Raw genomic sequence first — 19,240 nt, 5'->3', positions numbered from 1 at the left:
ATTTATTTATTTATTTATTTATTTATTTATTTTGGCAGAGCTTGATTTACCATTTTCTTACAGATTCCAAAGCAAAGGAAACAAATCATAATTCAAAAAGGACATAACATGGAATGAGAATTAAAAGGCAGAAGTAGATTCTCTGAGTAAAGAGGAAGGAAATCAAGAGCAAGTGTACAGGATGACCCCAATGGCACCATCAGGGAAAGGTCTGAAGCTCATAGGCTGGGTGTCCTGAACCCACCTTCATCACTAACACATCCCTCAGAGTTTCATATCTGGATTCATATTTTTTTTAATTCTACCTAGATCATTTTCTACATCAGACACTCCTGTGTTATTATCACGTAAGACATTATTAATATATCATTTTATTTTTAAAGCCATTTGTACTTCTTGATATCAAATAAAAGACCTAGGATTTGAGGAAAATTCCAGAACATTGAGACTGATGTTGTTATTCAAATAATTTCTACCTGTAGCTTTATTGTTCTACCTGAAATTCAATAAAAACAAATGAAGCCGATAAAGGAGTACTTAATGATACAGTTAACAGACTCAGCATGTGGTAAAGTACTATGAATAAATACAGTGTCATTTTCACTGGTTACCAAATGCTTTTCACCCACAAAGTTAGATGACACAATTTTAAAACAAAATCAACCCTATACTATTAGTAATGTTAATTACATTGCTGTTGCTGATACTACATTTAAGGAAATGTGCCATGAACTGAGATGCACAATTAACTGTACATCCTGTTCTTGAGGTAAGAAACAAAAAAGGTAGTGAGCAACACCAGTTCATATTTATTCAACTGTCATGACTCTAATGCTTGGAGCTTCTAGTGTTATAGACCATTTTAGCATAGTGTATAGACGTTGATTGCTTTTGTAGCAGTCAGTCAGTCTGTCTCTCTCAATTACCAGGGAATATTAGGATAAAATTTCTATAATCTATGAACCCTCAAGATTTAAAAAAATTACTTTGATGGCTTAAATTAGGGTGTGTATTACATCTTTCTTTTTAATACCTCCATGTGTCCATATAGCCTATATATGGGTAGAGAGGAAAGAGGGAAGGCAAATCATCTTTCTGGTAAATACTGGCTGGACATTGTTTTATGCATTATTTCACAGGTTAGGAATTAGGGATAAGGCAATGGGTCTGTTCAGCAGAAGCATTAATCCAACTCTGTTTAGAAAAGTTAAAAGTGCTTGCGAAAAATTAATTTTTGGTCAGAAATTAACCTGCTGTTCTCTAAATTTCTGAAGTATTTTGTATTTTTATTATATCATGTACTATGTTTTTATTTTTATTATGGTTGTAACAGTAAATGGTCTATTTCTTAAGAGTGGTAATCCTGTCATTAATGTTGCATCATCTGCAGTCCTGGGTATGGCAATGTGCACAACTCAGACCCTCTATAAAATCTGTGAAATAAATAAATGTGCCATCAAATACTCAGTATCTGTTGAATTTCTCTCCACTTATTCATGATTTTATCCTCTAAAATAATGCATTATACCCTTTGGTTCATGTGTATTCATACTAGAAAAGCCACATATTTGAAAAAGAAAAGTAATTCAAACAATAAAATTAGACCACTTATAAAATAGCTTTAAAATCCCTATATTAAAATTAACCTTTTTGATTACTGAGAATGGTAATACTTTTCAGAAATTTATGTATTTCCTATTTCTGATGTGACATGAGAAAGATGCTGTAGAGAATATATACATATAAAGACATACAAAGTAAGCATGTTTTCATGGTTTCTCTGACCCTCGTTCTTCCTGAGTTCCAATCAATCTTTTAGTGTGCGTCCTAAAAACAACTGGATAACAGCTGGATCATGTTAGACCTAGCATCAGCTTACCTTCCACAAGTGCAGAGTAACCAGTGATTCATGTATTTTCTGAACCCACAAAACATAAGCAATGCTTATAAGTGGGTTGAACATGCGGTTCCCTCTGTTCTTAATTCTAGTCATATCACTTTGCATTTTACTCTTGGTTTATAGTTCTGTCCTAGTGATGACTAGGAGCTTAAGTGCAAGCCATTGGATGTGTAATTCTGAAGACCTAGTGCTCAACCCTGTATTGTTAACAAAGAAGCCAACAAAAGTTTTTTGTTTTTTTTTATGAATAAATGTTTTTCAAACAGAAATATTCTCTACAGAATTTGAAAAACAAAATCAAGTTATTACTCACTAAAAAGAAATCTAAAACAGGATTTTTACTTTTGGATTTCTAAGAAAATTGAAGAACTCTTTTCCATTACTTTTGCTATGGCTTTTTATCTTTAGTTTTCCTGACTTTAATAATAATAGCATCACCTTTTAAAATTCTTGCTCAAGAGCAATAAAACAGCCACACAAAAATGATATAGAAGAAATTAATACATTTCAAAAAATTTTAAAGCAAGCATTGAAATAAGCCTTCGGTTTAAATTAAATAATAAGTCATCCTTATACTGTTAAGCCAAACCAATTCTTAGAAGAGTGTTTAGTTTGTTTTAACCTCTAGGCTGAGTAGCAATGGTAACTAGTCTTTGTGATAGGGAACTATCTTGGACCACAGAAAAAAATTAATATATGGTACCATTTTGCTGATGAAGCTATAGACAAAAGTCCAAAATTTAATTCCTCACCTTGTGGTTTCTGGTATAACCCTGAGTATTATTTTGTTTTTCTTTGCATTTTGAATTTAGGACAGAAAAGAATAGATTTTTAGTAAATGTTTTCATTTAAAATAAGATACTCTCCTGTTCACTGCTTCATAGATCTAAATGTTTCATTGAAAATTGCCAAGAGCACTGAACTTCAATATAAGAGTAGAGAGTAGTTTTCCCAACTGTGTAAATATATTATGTTCTGGACACTCTGAACTACTGACCTTCCCTATGAGGGAGTTGCTGCTAAAATGACAGTTAATCATAACGCAGTTCCACAATGGCTTACCCAGAAGGAGAAGGCAATTGCAAAGAGCAATTTTAACATACAATTGCCAAAGCATGCAACACGGACAATTTCTGATGGCATATTTTATTTCCATTTAATAAGAGAAAGAAAAACTGTATTTTCCTACCTTCTATACCAGATGGTATACCCAGAGGAAACAGACACACAGGAAAAAAGCAAGCATACTTTCTGATTGTTCCTTGGAGTTTTTGAATTACTTCCCATTTAAGACAACTTCACATTTATACCTTTTTTAAAATTTATAAAATGCCTGAGGAAACATTATGTGCACAACAACATGGGTCAGAGTATAAACTCACAGTAAACTAATCATACTCCTCAGGTTCATAGAGAAGCACAAGGCAGGTGCAGGTGGCTTCAGCCACCACAGGCTGTAATTACCACCTCTCCTAACTTCAGAGACCCTGAAGCAGGTAATTGTACTTACTTACCAAATGATTGTAACATATTTTACAAAGAAAACAACAACAAAAAAAATAGCTTTGGCAACCAGGCAGGACATTTTCAGAAAAGGATAAATTAAAACACTTTTATATACTTCTTTAACTGTTTTGAGTATTTAAAATGCAGCATATATTTGTAAGTTGAGCACTAGGCAACTATATATGCTATATATATAAACTATATATACTATATATATATATAAGTGAAGCTGAAAATATTAACTTATGTGTTCTTAAGGAATAAGTTAGCCATGCAGATCCCATTTTTAAAACTGTACATGCATACTGGATTTTACCGTTGTACTTTTATTTATTCATGCTATACTATTATAAGAGAAAAAAAATTACCTATGGTAGGAGTAGAATGAAAAAGAATTAAGGCTTTTAAAGTACCACAACATGCAGTTGAGGTCCAGCTACCCAACTATCTGATATTAGAAAAATCACTATCGTTTTTGGTTTTCTCCTGAATCTTAAATTCACCAGCTATAAAAGTGGGATAATAATATATCTAACCCATAGAATTGGTGTGAAAATAAAATATCATGATAGATTTACCTCATATGCTGGTTCTAAAGTAGTATTTATTAATGCTTGGCTATAAAAATATCTTCATTTTCATTTGAAAATATAAAATTTGTTCATTAATATACATTAGTAAAACCTATCTATTGACTTGCTGAAAAATTATTGACAGATTCCTGGCAAATAGATAACATTTAATATTGCCAAAAGTAAAATGGCAATGGCTTAAATGTATTAAAATGGAATCTTTAAAATAGTAAATGTTAACTAATTTACTCTTTGATTGGTACTTAACAGTCACAAAAATTGTTCCTCTGTGATATACCAAAATGAAACGAGAATTCTGACTGGCAGAAAATAAACTTCATTTCTTTGTTACTTATAAGAAATTTATATGAAATTGATATCTCAAACACATATATACATTTTTACAAACCTCTTGGTGGTCTAATATGTAGGGTATATTAAAATAACTACTTCAAAGTAATCAATATTTATTCAATTAGATGATATTAATGGTAAAACTATATAATTATAATGTGGACTACTCCCAGTCATAATTAAAATAGAATTGTTTATAGATCTACTGTTCAGAACCACTAATAAAACTAGTATTCAGGCATATAGAATAATATAGAATTGTTAGAGTATATGAGAACTGCCTCCAAAAGTTATGTTTGGGGTCTAAACGGTATAGCTTCCCCAGATTATGAAGAATTTTTAGAGTGTTGAAAACTGTACTAAAAATCAGCTAATACTATAGTTAGCATAAATAGTGCTCTGTTTTGTACAGTTTTCAACACTCTAAAAATAAATATGCATGACAAAGACTCATCACATGTGAAAGATGGTTTTAAAACAAACTTACCACAGTTGGAACCAAAACTATAAATGACTGAACCTGATAGCATTTTACGTCACAGAGAGTATGCAAATTAAATGTTTCTTTAAAAAAGTCAGATAAAAAGACCAGTATAATCCCAAAATGTCACGGCATTTATAAGTTAGCAAATGTGTTATTTTTACTCTATCTCCTCTGACAAAGATAAGGTTATACTCTGAATAAAATATTTCAAAGAACTTTATAGTCATATTTTTACTTACCACAATTCAATGTGTACTAAGAACATAAGCATTCAATAGGGATAAATCAATGTTCGTTAATATGTTTTTTACTATTTAAATGATTTCTCTGACTAGTTGAGCGTGTGGAGTCAACTTAGTCTCTTCCTCAGAAAGTTTATTTTCTACCATAAAAACAATTTAAGTCACATGACATCAAAGGAAAAGACGTAGATGTACAGAATATTTGAAAAGCAAATGGTGAGATTTAGGCTGAGTAATGAAGATTTACCCAACATCTTTCAAGTTAAACTGCCTTTCAACCATGAGGTAAATGACAAAAATCAACAAATTATTAGACTCTCTATCATTTAGATCTCAAACTAATGGTCATAAACAGTTAAACTTCTTATTAGTGAATATCTTCCAATTGGTGCTATTAACATATAAAAATTGAGCCGGATTTAAAAATATTTAAGTATCACAGGGTATCAGGCAATTGAAAGGAGTTTTACTTTGATTGTACATCAATATTCTTGGTGGGTCACCCAACAATACTGCAAATGATAAACAGATGGCTCAAGAAACAAAAGGTATTTTATAGGCACTTACATCTTCATAGACCTCACAGTTTTAGTTTTCAATTTTCAGGTATTTCAACATAAGGCTTGATGAGAATACAAGGCCTGTCCGGAAAGTATCCAGCCATGTAATATGAAAAGTTACAGCTAGATATGTCCTTTTTAAAAATTAAACTATTTTCAATAATAAATACTGCACTCAAATAACAAACTTTTTAATAGCTTTACAGCTTTTAATAAATAGCTAAAAATTCTTCCCATTATAACAACATGGTACAGTAAGAAGCCAGGATTGATTGATTGATTGAGACCGAGTTTCACTCTGTTGGCATGGCTAGAGTGCCCTGGCATCAACCTAGCTCAAAGCAACCTCAAATTCCTGGGCTCAAGCGATCCTCCTGCCTCAGACTCCCGAGTAGCTGAGACTACAAGCATACACCACCATGCCCGGCTAGTTTTTTCTATATATTTTTAGTTGTCCAACTAATTTCTTTCTATTTTTAGTAGAGATGAGGTCTCGCTCTTGCTCAGGCTGGTCTCGAACTCCTGAGCTCAAACGATCAGTCCACCGCGGACTCCCACAGTGATAGGATTATAGGCATGAGGCAACATACCCTGCCAATTTTTATTTCACTTTTTAGTCTTTGTGTTTTCTTCATAAGCTAATATTTTCAGCATTCCGTTTTAGTCACAGGAAGAGCAATAACAGGGCATAAAAATGTAAGGCATTCTCTGTGTATTCTGCATCTGGGTGTCAAGCTACTGAGCTAATCCTCAACAATGGGATTTTTCTGAACAGAATACTTACCTCACTAAGGCCTTGTGCAGAGTAACTTTTCCTATCCATTTTACATGATACAGCCTCTGTACTGACTATAAGAAAATTATTGAAGAAGATCATTTCCACACAGTAAAAAGGTGTTCACTATTGCTTGAACTGAAAATGTCTTTTTTTTCTCCAATAATAATTTCAAGCAATACCTGTCGGAGATATTTGGACTGAACACATACCAGGCTCACCAAAATTACCATGCAAAAAAAGATTCTAGATTCATATAATATTAGGTTAATAATGGAAAAGCATTCATGTTACTTATAAATCAAATTATGATATAACCGAGGTGATGATTTACCTAATTCTTGGAGCTCTTAGAATAGAGTGACTAAATCACATACCCAATAATTCGAACTTTTAATATTGCATGCGTACTGTAAGTCTATGCTAGATTCTGTCACAAAGTAGAATGGCCTGCTGTTCAGTCTTACCTGCACATTTGGTTCTGGTGATTAGTGGAGGTCCTGGGAGTCCTGTTCCACCTTCGCCAGGTCTTGTAAGCAGGACACGGATCTCATACTCAGTATCTGGATCTAAATGCCATAATTTATAAGTTGGAGCATTGACTGCATGGGTTTCTGTCCAGGATCCTGATGTCATTCGGTACTCTACTTCTTTCAGGATAATCGGGCCATCCCCGATGATCGAGTTGGCATTTAGTTGAATTAGCAAATATGTAGGCCCAACACCAAGCAGCTGTGGAGGAGCGATGGGTCTTGGAGGTTCTAGGAAAGATGAGTGTGCACTCTGATTAGCGAAAAATCTAAAATATTATAATAGATAGATATATTAATGTGTCACAAAGCCTACATGCTTAATGGACAATTTACATGGGAGCATATGATAAATATTTAAAAGAAAACCAGGAACAAACACGAATGGTCTGGCAACTATACTATTATAAAACAAATAATTTTGCAGATGGCATATGACTATTTTACCACAATTTTTCTTTTATTGAGACAACATCTTTCTCCAGGAGATAAACTTTTAAAGGAAGAGTAAACAAGGGAAATAGAGAGAAAATATTTAGAGATACATAGCTAGGATTAGCTCTAATTACTCAACAGAGTAGAGTTGACCTTTGATATTTTATTTCATTCATGAAATATGGCCAAGTGGTATTTTTTTCTTTTTCTTTTTGTTTTGCTTCCTATGCCTTCAGAGTTCCTATAGATCAGAGTAGAAGCAAGGCGTAGCAAAGCTGAACTCAGAAGCTGATGCCAGGTGCTGACTTGTTTCCACACACCCACATCAATTTACACTGAGGCAAAATCACGAATCACTATTCATCACTGACTTTTGAGACTACTAGGTGATAAAGCGAGGCATCAAATACTAAACTCAAATGTCAAAGGTATACTGCAATTTGATTTGGGATAGCTTGAGATATCTTTGCTTGAAAGAAACTTTGGGACACATTTCAATGTTTAAATTTTTAGATGTGATGAATGATACATTATAGCACTTTTTGTTCCATAACAGCAATGCAACTGAAATGAGCTATAGGACTTTAGGAAGTACTCCACAGCTATAGCTTTCTCCATGTGGCTGTCCACAGGGAATACTAAGTCATGAAGTTCCCATTAGTACATTTTGATCACATGCAGTTTTCTTAGAATTTTTGAACACTTCGCACACTTCTCAAGAAAGTTAAAAGACTTCAGAGGAAAGTGTTAGTCTTACTAAGTAGTAATTGCACAAAAATTGATTTAAATGTTTTTGTTTTTTTTTTAAGTCAGAACAAATTACATAAAGGAACACTATTAAATGCAACCACATAATGCTCTCATACTCCAACCCATTCCAGGTAGGAGTAGACTAGAGAAGACACAAATAAGGAGAAGTTAAGAACACACAACCAATTGTCTTTCAAACTAGATTTTCAATTTTAATGGCAATGCATTGTTTGGAAAAAGATACATTGCAAAAAAAGTGCCTAAATAGATTTTACCATCTTATGCAGGTTTAATTGAAATGAGAATTTTCATTTTCAAGAAAATGGATTTTTAAGAAAATCCAGAATTTTCTTTTTAACCCTGATTGTATAACAGTACAGTGTCTAGCTTAAAATCCCCTAAATTACAAATATCCATAACATAAGGGGTAAGACTAGCTTGCCCAGATTTCTATTCAGGCTAATATTACTTTCAAGAATATTCCTTCAAAATTCATGACAAATATTTATTGAGTAGCTAACGAACTGCTGGGGTGATATCCATATATATTGTAGGGGAGACATAGTAACATTAAGGGAAACAACAAATCCAACAACAAACTCTCTTTAAACTGACAGTTATACAGGAAACAAACAGAATACTGTGATAAAGAATAACAGATATAACACAATTTTTTTTTTCTTATCCAAAAATCCCTTGAAGAATATAATTTACTCCCCTCAAATAATCACAGCTCATTATGGCAATAGTTTTTAAGCTAATTACCAGCATAACCATATGACCTTGTGATTCACTATGCTCATGTTTAAAGTGAAAATAAAACTAAGATCGAAGAAGACAGCATATGGTATATAAACTACATACATTTTGAATCATTTCTATTTCTATGTAAATGCAGTTCTTAACACCTGTTTTATAAATTTTAACCACAAAATTTATTCCTATTGGTTTGCAAGTGGTTTCAGCAATACATAGTCAAAATTGTGTAGCAGGTGAACTATTTCTAATTTCACAACTGAACTCAATGGAGAATTATTCTCGAAAAAAGTTTAAATAAAACCAAATAGTTTCGAATTTTCATTTATCAGTTAACATAAGATTGAGCTAACCATTTCACCAACTAGGCTAACACCTTTTATATTCAGAGTTTTCAAAGGTTCTAGCAGATAGGGAGAAAGTTGGTTGATATATTTTCGAAACCCTAACTAAAATGAAACTGAATAGAGAAAGGAACACAATAGAAAAAATGCAAATGTTTTCCCACACTATCTAAACGTTGAATATGTTTTAAGATGCAGTCTGTATTTTGTGAATAAACTGAGTTGCCTCAACATGTGCAATGTTTGTTTTCATGCCAGATGGCTCATATACTGACTAATTTAAGTAGCAAAAAAAGCGAAATTCATAGTTCACTGGGGTTCTACCCCAGAGCAGCAATACCCTACTCATTTTACAGCTTCATGATGACCTCAAGAGATCTGATACTCAACATAAGGATGAAACGAACAGTATGCCAAATGAATTGTAAATAACAAACTTTGGTTGATCTATAAATTCATAGGTATTATGAAACCTCACCTTATATGTGTATACTGAATAACAAATCTCACCTGTCAAAACTCTGTACACCCCTGCTGTAGAAAATAAGGAGAAAAGCTAAGAGGAGAGCAGAAGATGGAAAGGAAGGGAGATAAAAGCTACACCAAAGATATATTAGAAACAAATGAAAGAGTAAAGTGTCATCATTTTTATCTTTAAGGAAATGGCATAAAAGAAAATAAAGTGTGGAGTCAAGAAGCCTAATTTCAAAACTGTATACATAGTAATTACTGGGTAAAGTTAAATATATTATCTAACTTCTTTGTGCTACAATTTCTTCACCTGTAAATCATTACTTGAAGAATTTATAAAGACTCCACATTTCTAAATGTATCAACAAGCCCTATCTGTGGGGCCTATATATTTTGTTCTGTTTTGTTTCTGCCACAGGGCATATACATTCTAAAACTGGAAATGAATATTCAACACTAGTGTTATATGTACATAAACAAATGAGTGTGATGTAATCTGGCTCTTGGCCTGAAGAAGGGCAGCAATTCACTCTGATCAGTTTTGTATCTCACTTGCTATGGTCAGGCAAAAAAAGGGGGGGCGGGCAGTCCAATAACTAAAGCAATAACTCAAATTTGGAAATGTGGCAATGTTGAGAGATGATTAAAAGCATATACATTGATTAACAGCATTATTATTACAAGTGAAACCAACCATTAATAAGACTAATATACCCCTACATATTAAATTTTTTATGTTGGATGTAAAAAGTAGCCTTATATTAGCATATGTATTTTGTTTTTAGGCCCTTGAGAACAAGGAGGTTTATTTATAAAATCTCTATTCATTTCAATAAATTATGCATGAATTTTAATCAGTTCACAAATGAATAAGTAATTGTTTTGCAGCAATATTAATATTCTTCATAACTTAATACACTACCAGACCTAGCGGTGTGGTATGAATAAATCCCAAATGTATGATAGGTATTAACTGAAGCATGCAATCCCCAAAATATAAGATAAACTTTGCCCATGTTACCAATTAACTTTCAACTAATGACTTACGCTCATTACTCCAGAAATGAACCTATTCTAAAACCCCAATTATATATTCAAATTGCTATATTTGTTTTTATATTTCAAATAATTTTTAAGTGTCTTGAAATCCAGTAAATCATAATGAAAGTATATTCTCATCCAGTTATTTCTATTATAATGATATTTTACAAACATATGTCACTTATCAAAATTCAATTAATTGGTAAAATACAAACTCAGAAATAGAAGCCACATATCCAGAAAAAGTCAGTAACAAAGTGAACGTCAAGGCAAATAACACTTCTACATTCATCTTTTCAAACAGATGAACAAAATACCTTTCAATCCAATCTGCTTCCTAGTTGCTTATTTGTCAATGAGGCCTTGACATAAAGGATCCTAAGATCAACCTTTCCACTACAGAAGCAAGCAGTGATATTGCATTAGTCTTCTATGGCTGCTATAACAAATTACCACAAACTTGGTGGCTTAAAACGACAGAAATTCTCCCACAGTTCTAGGAGCCAGAAATCTGAAATCAGTATCATTTGGTCAAAATCAAGGTGTCAGAGGCCATATTTCCTTTAAACAGCCTAGGAAAAAAATCAGTTCCTTACTCTTTCTAATATCTACTGGTTGCTGGTATTCCTTGTCTTGTAGCCACATCCCTCCAATTCCTGTCTGTCTTACTGCTCACATTGCTTTCTCTTCTCCTGTCTGGAGTTAAATGTCCCCCTGCCATCCACTTCTATGGACACTAGTGATTGTATCTGGGGCCCCTTGGATAATCCAGGATACTCCCATCATTTCAAGTATCTTTAATCACATCTGCAAACATCACTTTTGCACATAAGGTAACATTCGCAGGTTCCAGAAATTAGAACATGGTACATTTGGGGCACATTTTTCAGCCTACCACAAATATGGACCATGATTCTCATCCTTCTTCCTAGGAGAGATCTCAGCTCCACTTTTTCTCAAGTTGGTAGGAAGCTTATACTTCACCTTTAGAAATGTTTCTGAGCTAGGTCAGAGCAATAGAAATCACAGAAGAGCCAATAATTGATCTATGTGATTTTTTTTTTATTTGTTGTAAAAGGAAATGATAGAAATGATGAAAATTATTACAATAAAATGGCTACAGTAGATGTTCCCTTACTATATCCAAATTCCTGCAAAATTCAACATTAGAATGTTTGCCTTGGAGATAGGATTACTTTTCTTATTTGCTACCATTTGTTTACTTAAATGAATTGCTTCAAAGTCAATTTTATTCTATTTCTGTATCATTCTCCTCACTGAATTTTGATACAGTTGTGGTTCCTATTAAATAAGAAATGTACTCATTTTGTCCCCTATCACCTACCTGATGCTCAAGGAAAGGAAAATGGACATGAGAGAGGCTGAGGGGAGGAAGAAGGACATCATTGTATCACATAATTCAGTCATTTATTTTATCAGCTACCCCATAATAAATTTTAAATGATTTTAAATTATGCCTCAACAGGATAATTTAATGGTACTTGAGTGTTTCAAGAAACTTAAAATAATATCACTGATGAATAGAAAAATGGTCTTTGCTCCCATAAGAAATAGAAAGCAGGTTATAAATAATTGGAAGTATTTTTTGGACATTTAGTATCATATCTGTGACAACATAATTTGTTTCATTTTCTTTAGTTGTTAAAACAGGAAGTGTACATTTGAAAATTTTTAGATTTAACAAGGTTTCTCTTGTATCCCCAGTTTATAAACTGTAATTCAGATATATTTCTGAGAAGAGTAATAATGTTCTCATGATTTTCACACTGTGATTTTTCTGAGACTTCAGATTTTTAGTCCTAACAAGTTCCTTAGGCAGCCAAATACCTCATCATTCTTACTCATATCAATGATGTAGTATGCTCATATCGATGATTCAGTTAGCAAATTCTAAAAATTTTCTTTCATATAAATTATTCAATTTTATTTACATACTTGTACACTGATAGAATTAATTTATATAATGTTTAATTGTTATATTAAAATCCCTTTTTTAAAACCTTCAATCCAATTGATAGATTCCTTTTTAAAATCATATAACTCAGGTGGCTCATAAGCTGGCAATGGTTAATTAAAGTTAAAGCTAAGACATCACAAAGTTTGGATATCATCCAACCTGAGGCCCCTGTGCCAGCCCCTACACTAAGTATTGATCAAAAGGAGCTGTTACCATCTATATGTATGGAAATTAGATGGGTGTTAGCATACAGTTATGATGAAGTATGGACAGAGTGTACATAGCCTTGTATTCACCATGATTCACACACAAATAACTTCCAATAACTACGAAATAAGCACACATGATTTCTCAGTGGTGAGTAGGTAGAAAATTTTAAAGTGAAAAAAATTCCAATTTTATAATAATGTACTCATTTAATGAAAAATTATCCATGTCTGTTTATACTATGTATTTTCAATCACTATTAATTATTTCCAGCTAAACAGTTTCTTCATTCTCTTCCAGTGGCTACCCACTGAAAACAGTAGTTCAAACGTCAGGCAAAGAAAGACAAACACTGCATGGTCTCACTTATATGTGGAATCTAAAAAAGATGAACTCACAGAAGCAAAGAGTGAAATGGTGGCCATGAGGGGCTGGGAGAATAGTAAGGAGAAATGAAGAGATGGTGGTCAAAAGGTACACAATTTCAATTAGGATAAGTTCTGGATGTCTATTGTCCAGCATGGTGACTACAGTTAATAATGCATTGTATACTTGAAAATTTCTAAGTGAATAGATATTCAAAGTTCTCACCACAAAACAAAGTATGAAAGGTGATGGATATATTAATTAGCTTGCTTTAATAATTCCAAAATGTACATATCAAAACATCACCTTGTGCAACTTAAATATATGCAATTATTTGTCAATTATAACAATAAAGTTGAAGAAAAACAGAATTCTGTAATCTAAAACCCCAATAGGTTCCTCTAGAGAAATACCACAAAAATGCAGAAAATAATTTCAATGATGTTGAGAATAATAAATTCACCACTTATGCTTATGTAAAATTATATCACTTATATTTTCATTTCTCAAAAGAGCAATAGAATTTTGAGGAAGAGAATGCAAGCCCTGTACAAGTGATTATTTATTCACACTGAATTGACTATGGCTAAGATGATATAGGTAAATGGGCATTTGAGTATATAGCCTCCTCATAAGCAAGTGACCTGATAACAATGTTTTTAGAAATCAAGAAATACAGACGTGTCCAGAAATCAAAGTAATCTCCCTTCTGGGAATTTATTATAATGATGTATTTTAAATCTTTGTTTAGAAGAGCAAAACTTAATCAAAATATTCAACAATAGGAAATAGTGACACAAATCATGGCGTGTCTATTCGATAGAATTTCCTGCAAGCCTTAAGAATGCAAGTTATGAAGATTATTAGTTTTTACTTTAAAAAGTAAAAAGTATATCCCTAGGGCAAAAAACTTGGCAACCCACCAACACCAAAAGAAAACATTCCAAGGAGCAAATAGCAGTTGATGGTGGAACTGTAGGACTATGAGTTGAGTTTTATTTTCTTTTATTTCTGTTGGTCAATAAAATTTGTAATATGTGCATAAAACGTTCCCAGCATTTCTCACAGTCCCTGACAAAATTTAAACACAACTGTTACAGGATGAGTGACTGGCTCCACAATGCCTTGTAGAAAAAAGTTATTCATACTACTGTAAGAAAAAAATGTTTCCATAAATTCTACCCATTCCATGTGAGAAAATGTATACTACAACTTCAGGGTGTGAATCAACATTTGGGTATGACCACAGTGAAGCTGTGTATTTATTTATTTTATTTAGTTTTAGGTGCTAGAATTAAGTCCTTAAAAAGTAAGATTTAATACCTTTCACTTTGAACCCTGTAGCAAGCCAATTGCTCTGACATTGATGCACAGCACCTACAAATTGTTACTATTTAATTAAAGGAGTTAGTTGACTGGAACAAAAGAATGCTTTCTAAGCAATTGCTTAGTGACCAAGTGCCGTCAAATGATTTATCCAGCTTGTAACATGAAGGCATAGCTACAAATCTAGCAATAATTCTTTTTTGTCTTTTAGTCAAATCAGATCAATTAAAATGTTTTTAAAAAGTATTTTTCATGTGAGGAAAACACTCTCATTTATATATTTTAAAAGTAATTTGAATATATAATATCAATCAGGAATGATATAAAATATATCATTGTACTGACACCAGAATTACACATATATATATATATTTTGAACAAAAATTTAATTCAAGGTAGAAGAAAATTGTGATGCTAACTATGCCACTCTTCATATTAAACAACTATTTTGTCTCTCAAATCCCTGTGTGATATGTATTCATTTTTAAACTGCAAGATCTGTGGAATTACAGTATTTAATCTATGACAAGGTTCTTTCCTGCTACCTGAAGTGCTGAAATAAGAAGAATCATTTCTGCAATGAAACTGCAAATTTTGCATACTGAAATTTCATATCCTATGCATTACTATGGCATTTTATTCACCTTGATTTGAAAACACTGGTGTAATAACTTTATTACCTGCCTGAAATAAAAAGGCACAAGAGCAGCACAGAGTTTTAGACCTGTCAGCAGAAACTCAAACAAGGTTAGCTTCATAGTTAGTATAGATAAAAAAGGCGAAGGGATTTTAAAAAGTAAACTTTATTTGCTTTTTAGCCCATATAATCAAATTGTAAGGTAACTACAAATTTGTATCTCATTTTGTTTGAAAATCACTTTCTTCCTCATTTATATCTATGCAATGAATTGGTTTAAAATTATGAATTACTGGAATAATTTAATAACTTCACAAAAGCCTCTCTCAGTACCACACTGCACATGGCAGCAAACCACAGGTTATGATGAAAATTATGGATTCCTTTGAATGAGTCATAAGCTAATAAATACAGAAAATTTCTCTTTTGGTTGTTTAATACCTCAATTCAGCTTTGTCAGAGTTCAACCTGTTCACAGCATTTCAAGGAAAGAACATCCAGTTGATTCCAAGAATAACAATTAAGTCAGTAGTAAAGCTAGGAAAGCCTTTAGCTCTTTGTTTGGTTCTTTCAAGTCTAGGGCCATAAACAGGTAACCACTTCTCCATCTCATCAGTCACCTTTATGAGATAGGAGAATTTAAAAAAATATATGGTGGGAGAAAGGAGACAAACTGCGCTTGGCAATGACAATGTATGTCCCAGTAACATGTTTACTATGCCTATGTTATACAGCATCAACTATTATTCCATCATAGATTATAGGCAAAAGGGTTTGGAGTATAGTTAACACCACTCGTATTCATTTTATCTGAATACATATTAAGACACAATGGCTGAATCCAATAAAAAAGGAGATATCAATTAAAAGAAAAAAATTCCACTGCAAAATTTCTACATTGAGATTATAATCTCTTTTTTGTGTGTATATACATATTACATACACATACACACATGCACATGTAATACATATATAATCAAGAAAGAAAAAAGTATTATTAAAAATATCCTGAGTCTCCCACAGCTAGAATATCAACACATTAAAAAATTACATGGGCCGGGCGCGGTGGCTCACGCCTGTAATCCTAGCTCTCTGGGAGGCCGAGGCGGGCGGATTGCTCAAGGTCAGGAGTTCAAAACCAGCCTGCGCAAGAGCAAGACCCCGTCTCTACTATAAATAGAAAGAAATTAATTGGCCAACTGATATATATATGTAAAAAATTAGCCGGGCATGGTGGCACATGCCTGTAGTCCCAGCTACTTGGGAGGCTGAGGCAGGAGGATCGCTTGAGTCCAGGAGTTTGAGGTTGCTGTGAGCTAGGCTGACGCCATGGCACTCACTCTAGCCTGGACAACAAAGTGAGACTCTGTCTCAAAAAAAAAAAAAAAAAAAAAAAAAAATTACATGAACCTAAATTCCACATTTTAAGGAAATTTAAAACTATGCAATTAGAAGAATTTCCCAATACTTAATTGTGACCAAGCAATGTAAGTCTGCCAACTTGCTCCCTGGGTCTCAACAATACATTGTGTTGACTCATTGAAATATAGAACATAATAAGCATATGTTCATTATAAATATATACTCTGTGATCATTCTGAGACAATTCAAATAATGAATGGGGTTTTTATGTATATGAAGCCAGCAACAGATGGCCATTTTTTCAATGTAATGATGCAGACTGCAATGGAATAAGGAGACACTACTTGCTTCCTCTACTCAGTGACCTTGTTTTCTAGGCAGATAAAAATGAAGACTTTATTTGCCCCAACTCAGGGGAACTATATTTGCCTGTTATTTCTGCATGCCCCTGGAGGGTACGCAATGGCCATCTTTTGGCTAGGCATTTCCCTCTATGCAATAATTATTTATTTTTCTTTTATCAAGAAGAATTTGTGATGACATAGTAAAACCAACTGAACAAGACCTCAGTCATATATACGGCTCCTCTAAATAACAGGATTGACTTGTACACTACTAACTCCAGAGCAGTCATAATTTTAAGGCTTTTCTTCAGTTCAAAAAACACACATCTTCAGAGACTTTAAAAATCTTCCTAGCAGAGAAAAGGCATCTTTTGCTTATACAGATCCAACTCAGTTTCATAATGTAAAGACTACCAATATATATTCATTCCAAAGAAAAAAAATGACCTAAAATTAGCAATTACAGAACATTTCCTCAATTTTGGAATTAAACAAAACAAAAAACAATTATGCGTTCTATTAGGTTAAACACCTTGGGTTAAATTAAGAGATAGAGAACTTCTAATGAGAAGTGAGTTCAGCAGATAGAACTACTGACTTTAGATAAGCTATTCCTGATGGCAACTACTTAAAAGAATTACACAGATTTGAACAAGGGACAAGAGTCTGAGAGATTCTGTGCACTTCCACTTAAGTCCCTGAACTAAGAAAAGCAGGTTTTTATGGGTAACTGAAGAGTATTACAGGCATAATGATGAAGAAAAGGCAATGCCATAAAAATAAAGCCATCAATGTGGTCATCAAAATCATAAGAACTTCTGAATGATTATTGTGACCATCTAGTTCTATCAGCATTCCTTTAAGGGCCAAAATACCTTCGCCCTATAGTCAAAGTACCATCAAAAATAAAATCATTATACGTAAGTTTTCTAATCAGATGGAAACTGGAGGTAGACAAGAATAATTATAGGCCCAACTGATAAAACAACAAGTTAGTGATATTTGAGAGATGTTTAACCATATAAATAGTTACCTGTCCAAGGACATCTTGCACTTAGTGCACTTAGTGTGACAGCTTGGCCAGTAAAAGACCTTTTACTTTCATTCCCTTCGAACAACCCCATTTTCACACAATAACGGGTATTTGACATTCATAATTTCAAAAAAAGTCATATCGTCAAAAACATAAAATACTAGAAGCCAGTCCTAGTTCTGTGCACAGCAAGGGAAAGTTTCAAGAATAATAAAATAAAGGGTTTCTGGACTATAAGTAATATAATTATACAGCTAGGGGGTTGGGCTCTTTTTTCTCAGCTACTTCTCCAAAAGAAAAAAAGCAAAAGAAAGCTCCCTATTCTACTTTGATGAATACCATGTCTCTTAAAAATAAGGACATAAAATGGCTACCAACCCAGACTACTCACATACCCTTTCCTCTAACCTTCAAATTTCCCAATCTTTTCGAACTTCAGTCAGTCAACCGAAAATTTGCTGGGGGGGGGGGGGGAACTCTAAGTAAAATGTGCTAATATCTTTATAGAGACTGAAGAATCTCAGAAATAGTAGCTCAATCAGGGGACACAAGATGAAAAAAAGAATTGAGAAAGAAAGCTTACTATTATAAGTATTATAAAGAAAAGCAGTATCATGTTTCTTTGGCAAACATTTTTGTAAAATGTCACACTAATGTAAGTTGATAGCTGAGAGATCTCCACATTGTAACTAAAGGGCAATGTTTCCTGCCTCCGTGGAATGCAGTGTGTTTTTAAATGTATATCTCTATGTGTATGTCCAGGTTTTAAGGGCCTGATATGGGACAAATGTCTAGACAGTAAGTTGAGAAATTAATCATGAACGTATACCAGATTTATTAGTATCACTACTATAACGCATAATGATTTGTTTAAAATGTTAAGGCACTAATTTGTGCCTGCATATTTTTAATAATCTTTCAAGTTATTTTCATATATAACTGCAAACCGTATTAAATAAATGCATTTACTCATTGTAATTTCATATTTTTCTCTTTATAAAATCACGTCAATCTTGTGGAGAAGAAGAGGTCAATGGTTACGTCTGTGCTCTCTAAGCCATGGTGCCAGTTAGGAGATATTCAAATTATAGGCAGAATGGCCAGGAATGAAAAAAATAAAATAAAACCCAAAACTATACTGGATAATTTTTGGTGAATATTACAGCATTATAGATAACACATGGAAAATGCAATAGAGGCATAAATAATATAGAAACTGTGAAGGTCTGAAAACATGCCCGCAAATCTGATAGCACTCTCATTAAGA

At 33.0% G+C, this 19,240-nt stretch overlaps 1 protein-coding gene across 9 annotated transcripts in view; it reads right to left on the bottom strand.

Moving 5' to 3' along the window:
* PTPRK (protein tyrosine phosphatase receptor type K) overlaps nt 1-19,240 on the bottom strand; it is a 514,888-nt gene that overhangs the window by 199,479 nt on the left and 296,169 nt on the right. For all 9 annotated transcript variants that reach the window (XM_012736558.3, XM_076002975.1, XM_076002976.1 and 6 more), the window contains exon 7: nt 6,861-7,154. In XM_012736558.3, the coding sequence (XP_012592012.1) occupies nt 6,861-7,154 (294 nt within the window). The remainder of the gene's footprint in view (nt 1-6,860; nt 7,155-19,240) is intronic.

This window comes from Microcebus murinus, chromosome 5, assembly GCF_040939455.1.
Source record: "Microcebus murinus isolate Inina chromosome 5, M.murinus_Inina_mat1.0, whole genome shotgun sequence".
Lineage (NCBI taxonomy): Eukaryota > Metazoa > Chordata > Mammalia > Primates > Cheirogaleidae > Microcebus > Microcebus murinus.
This window is presented reverse-complemented; position numbering and strand designations above follow the sequence as displayed.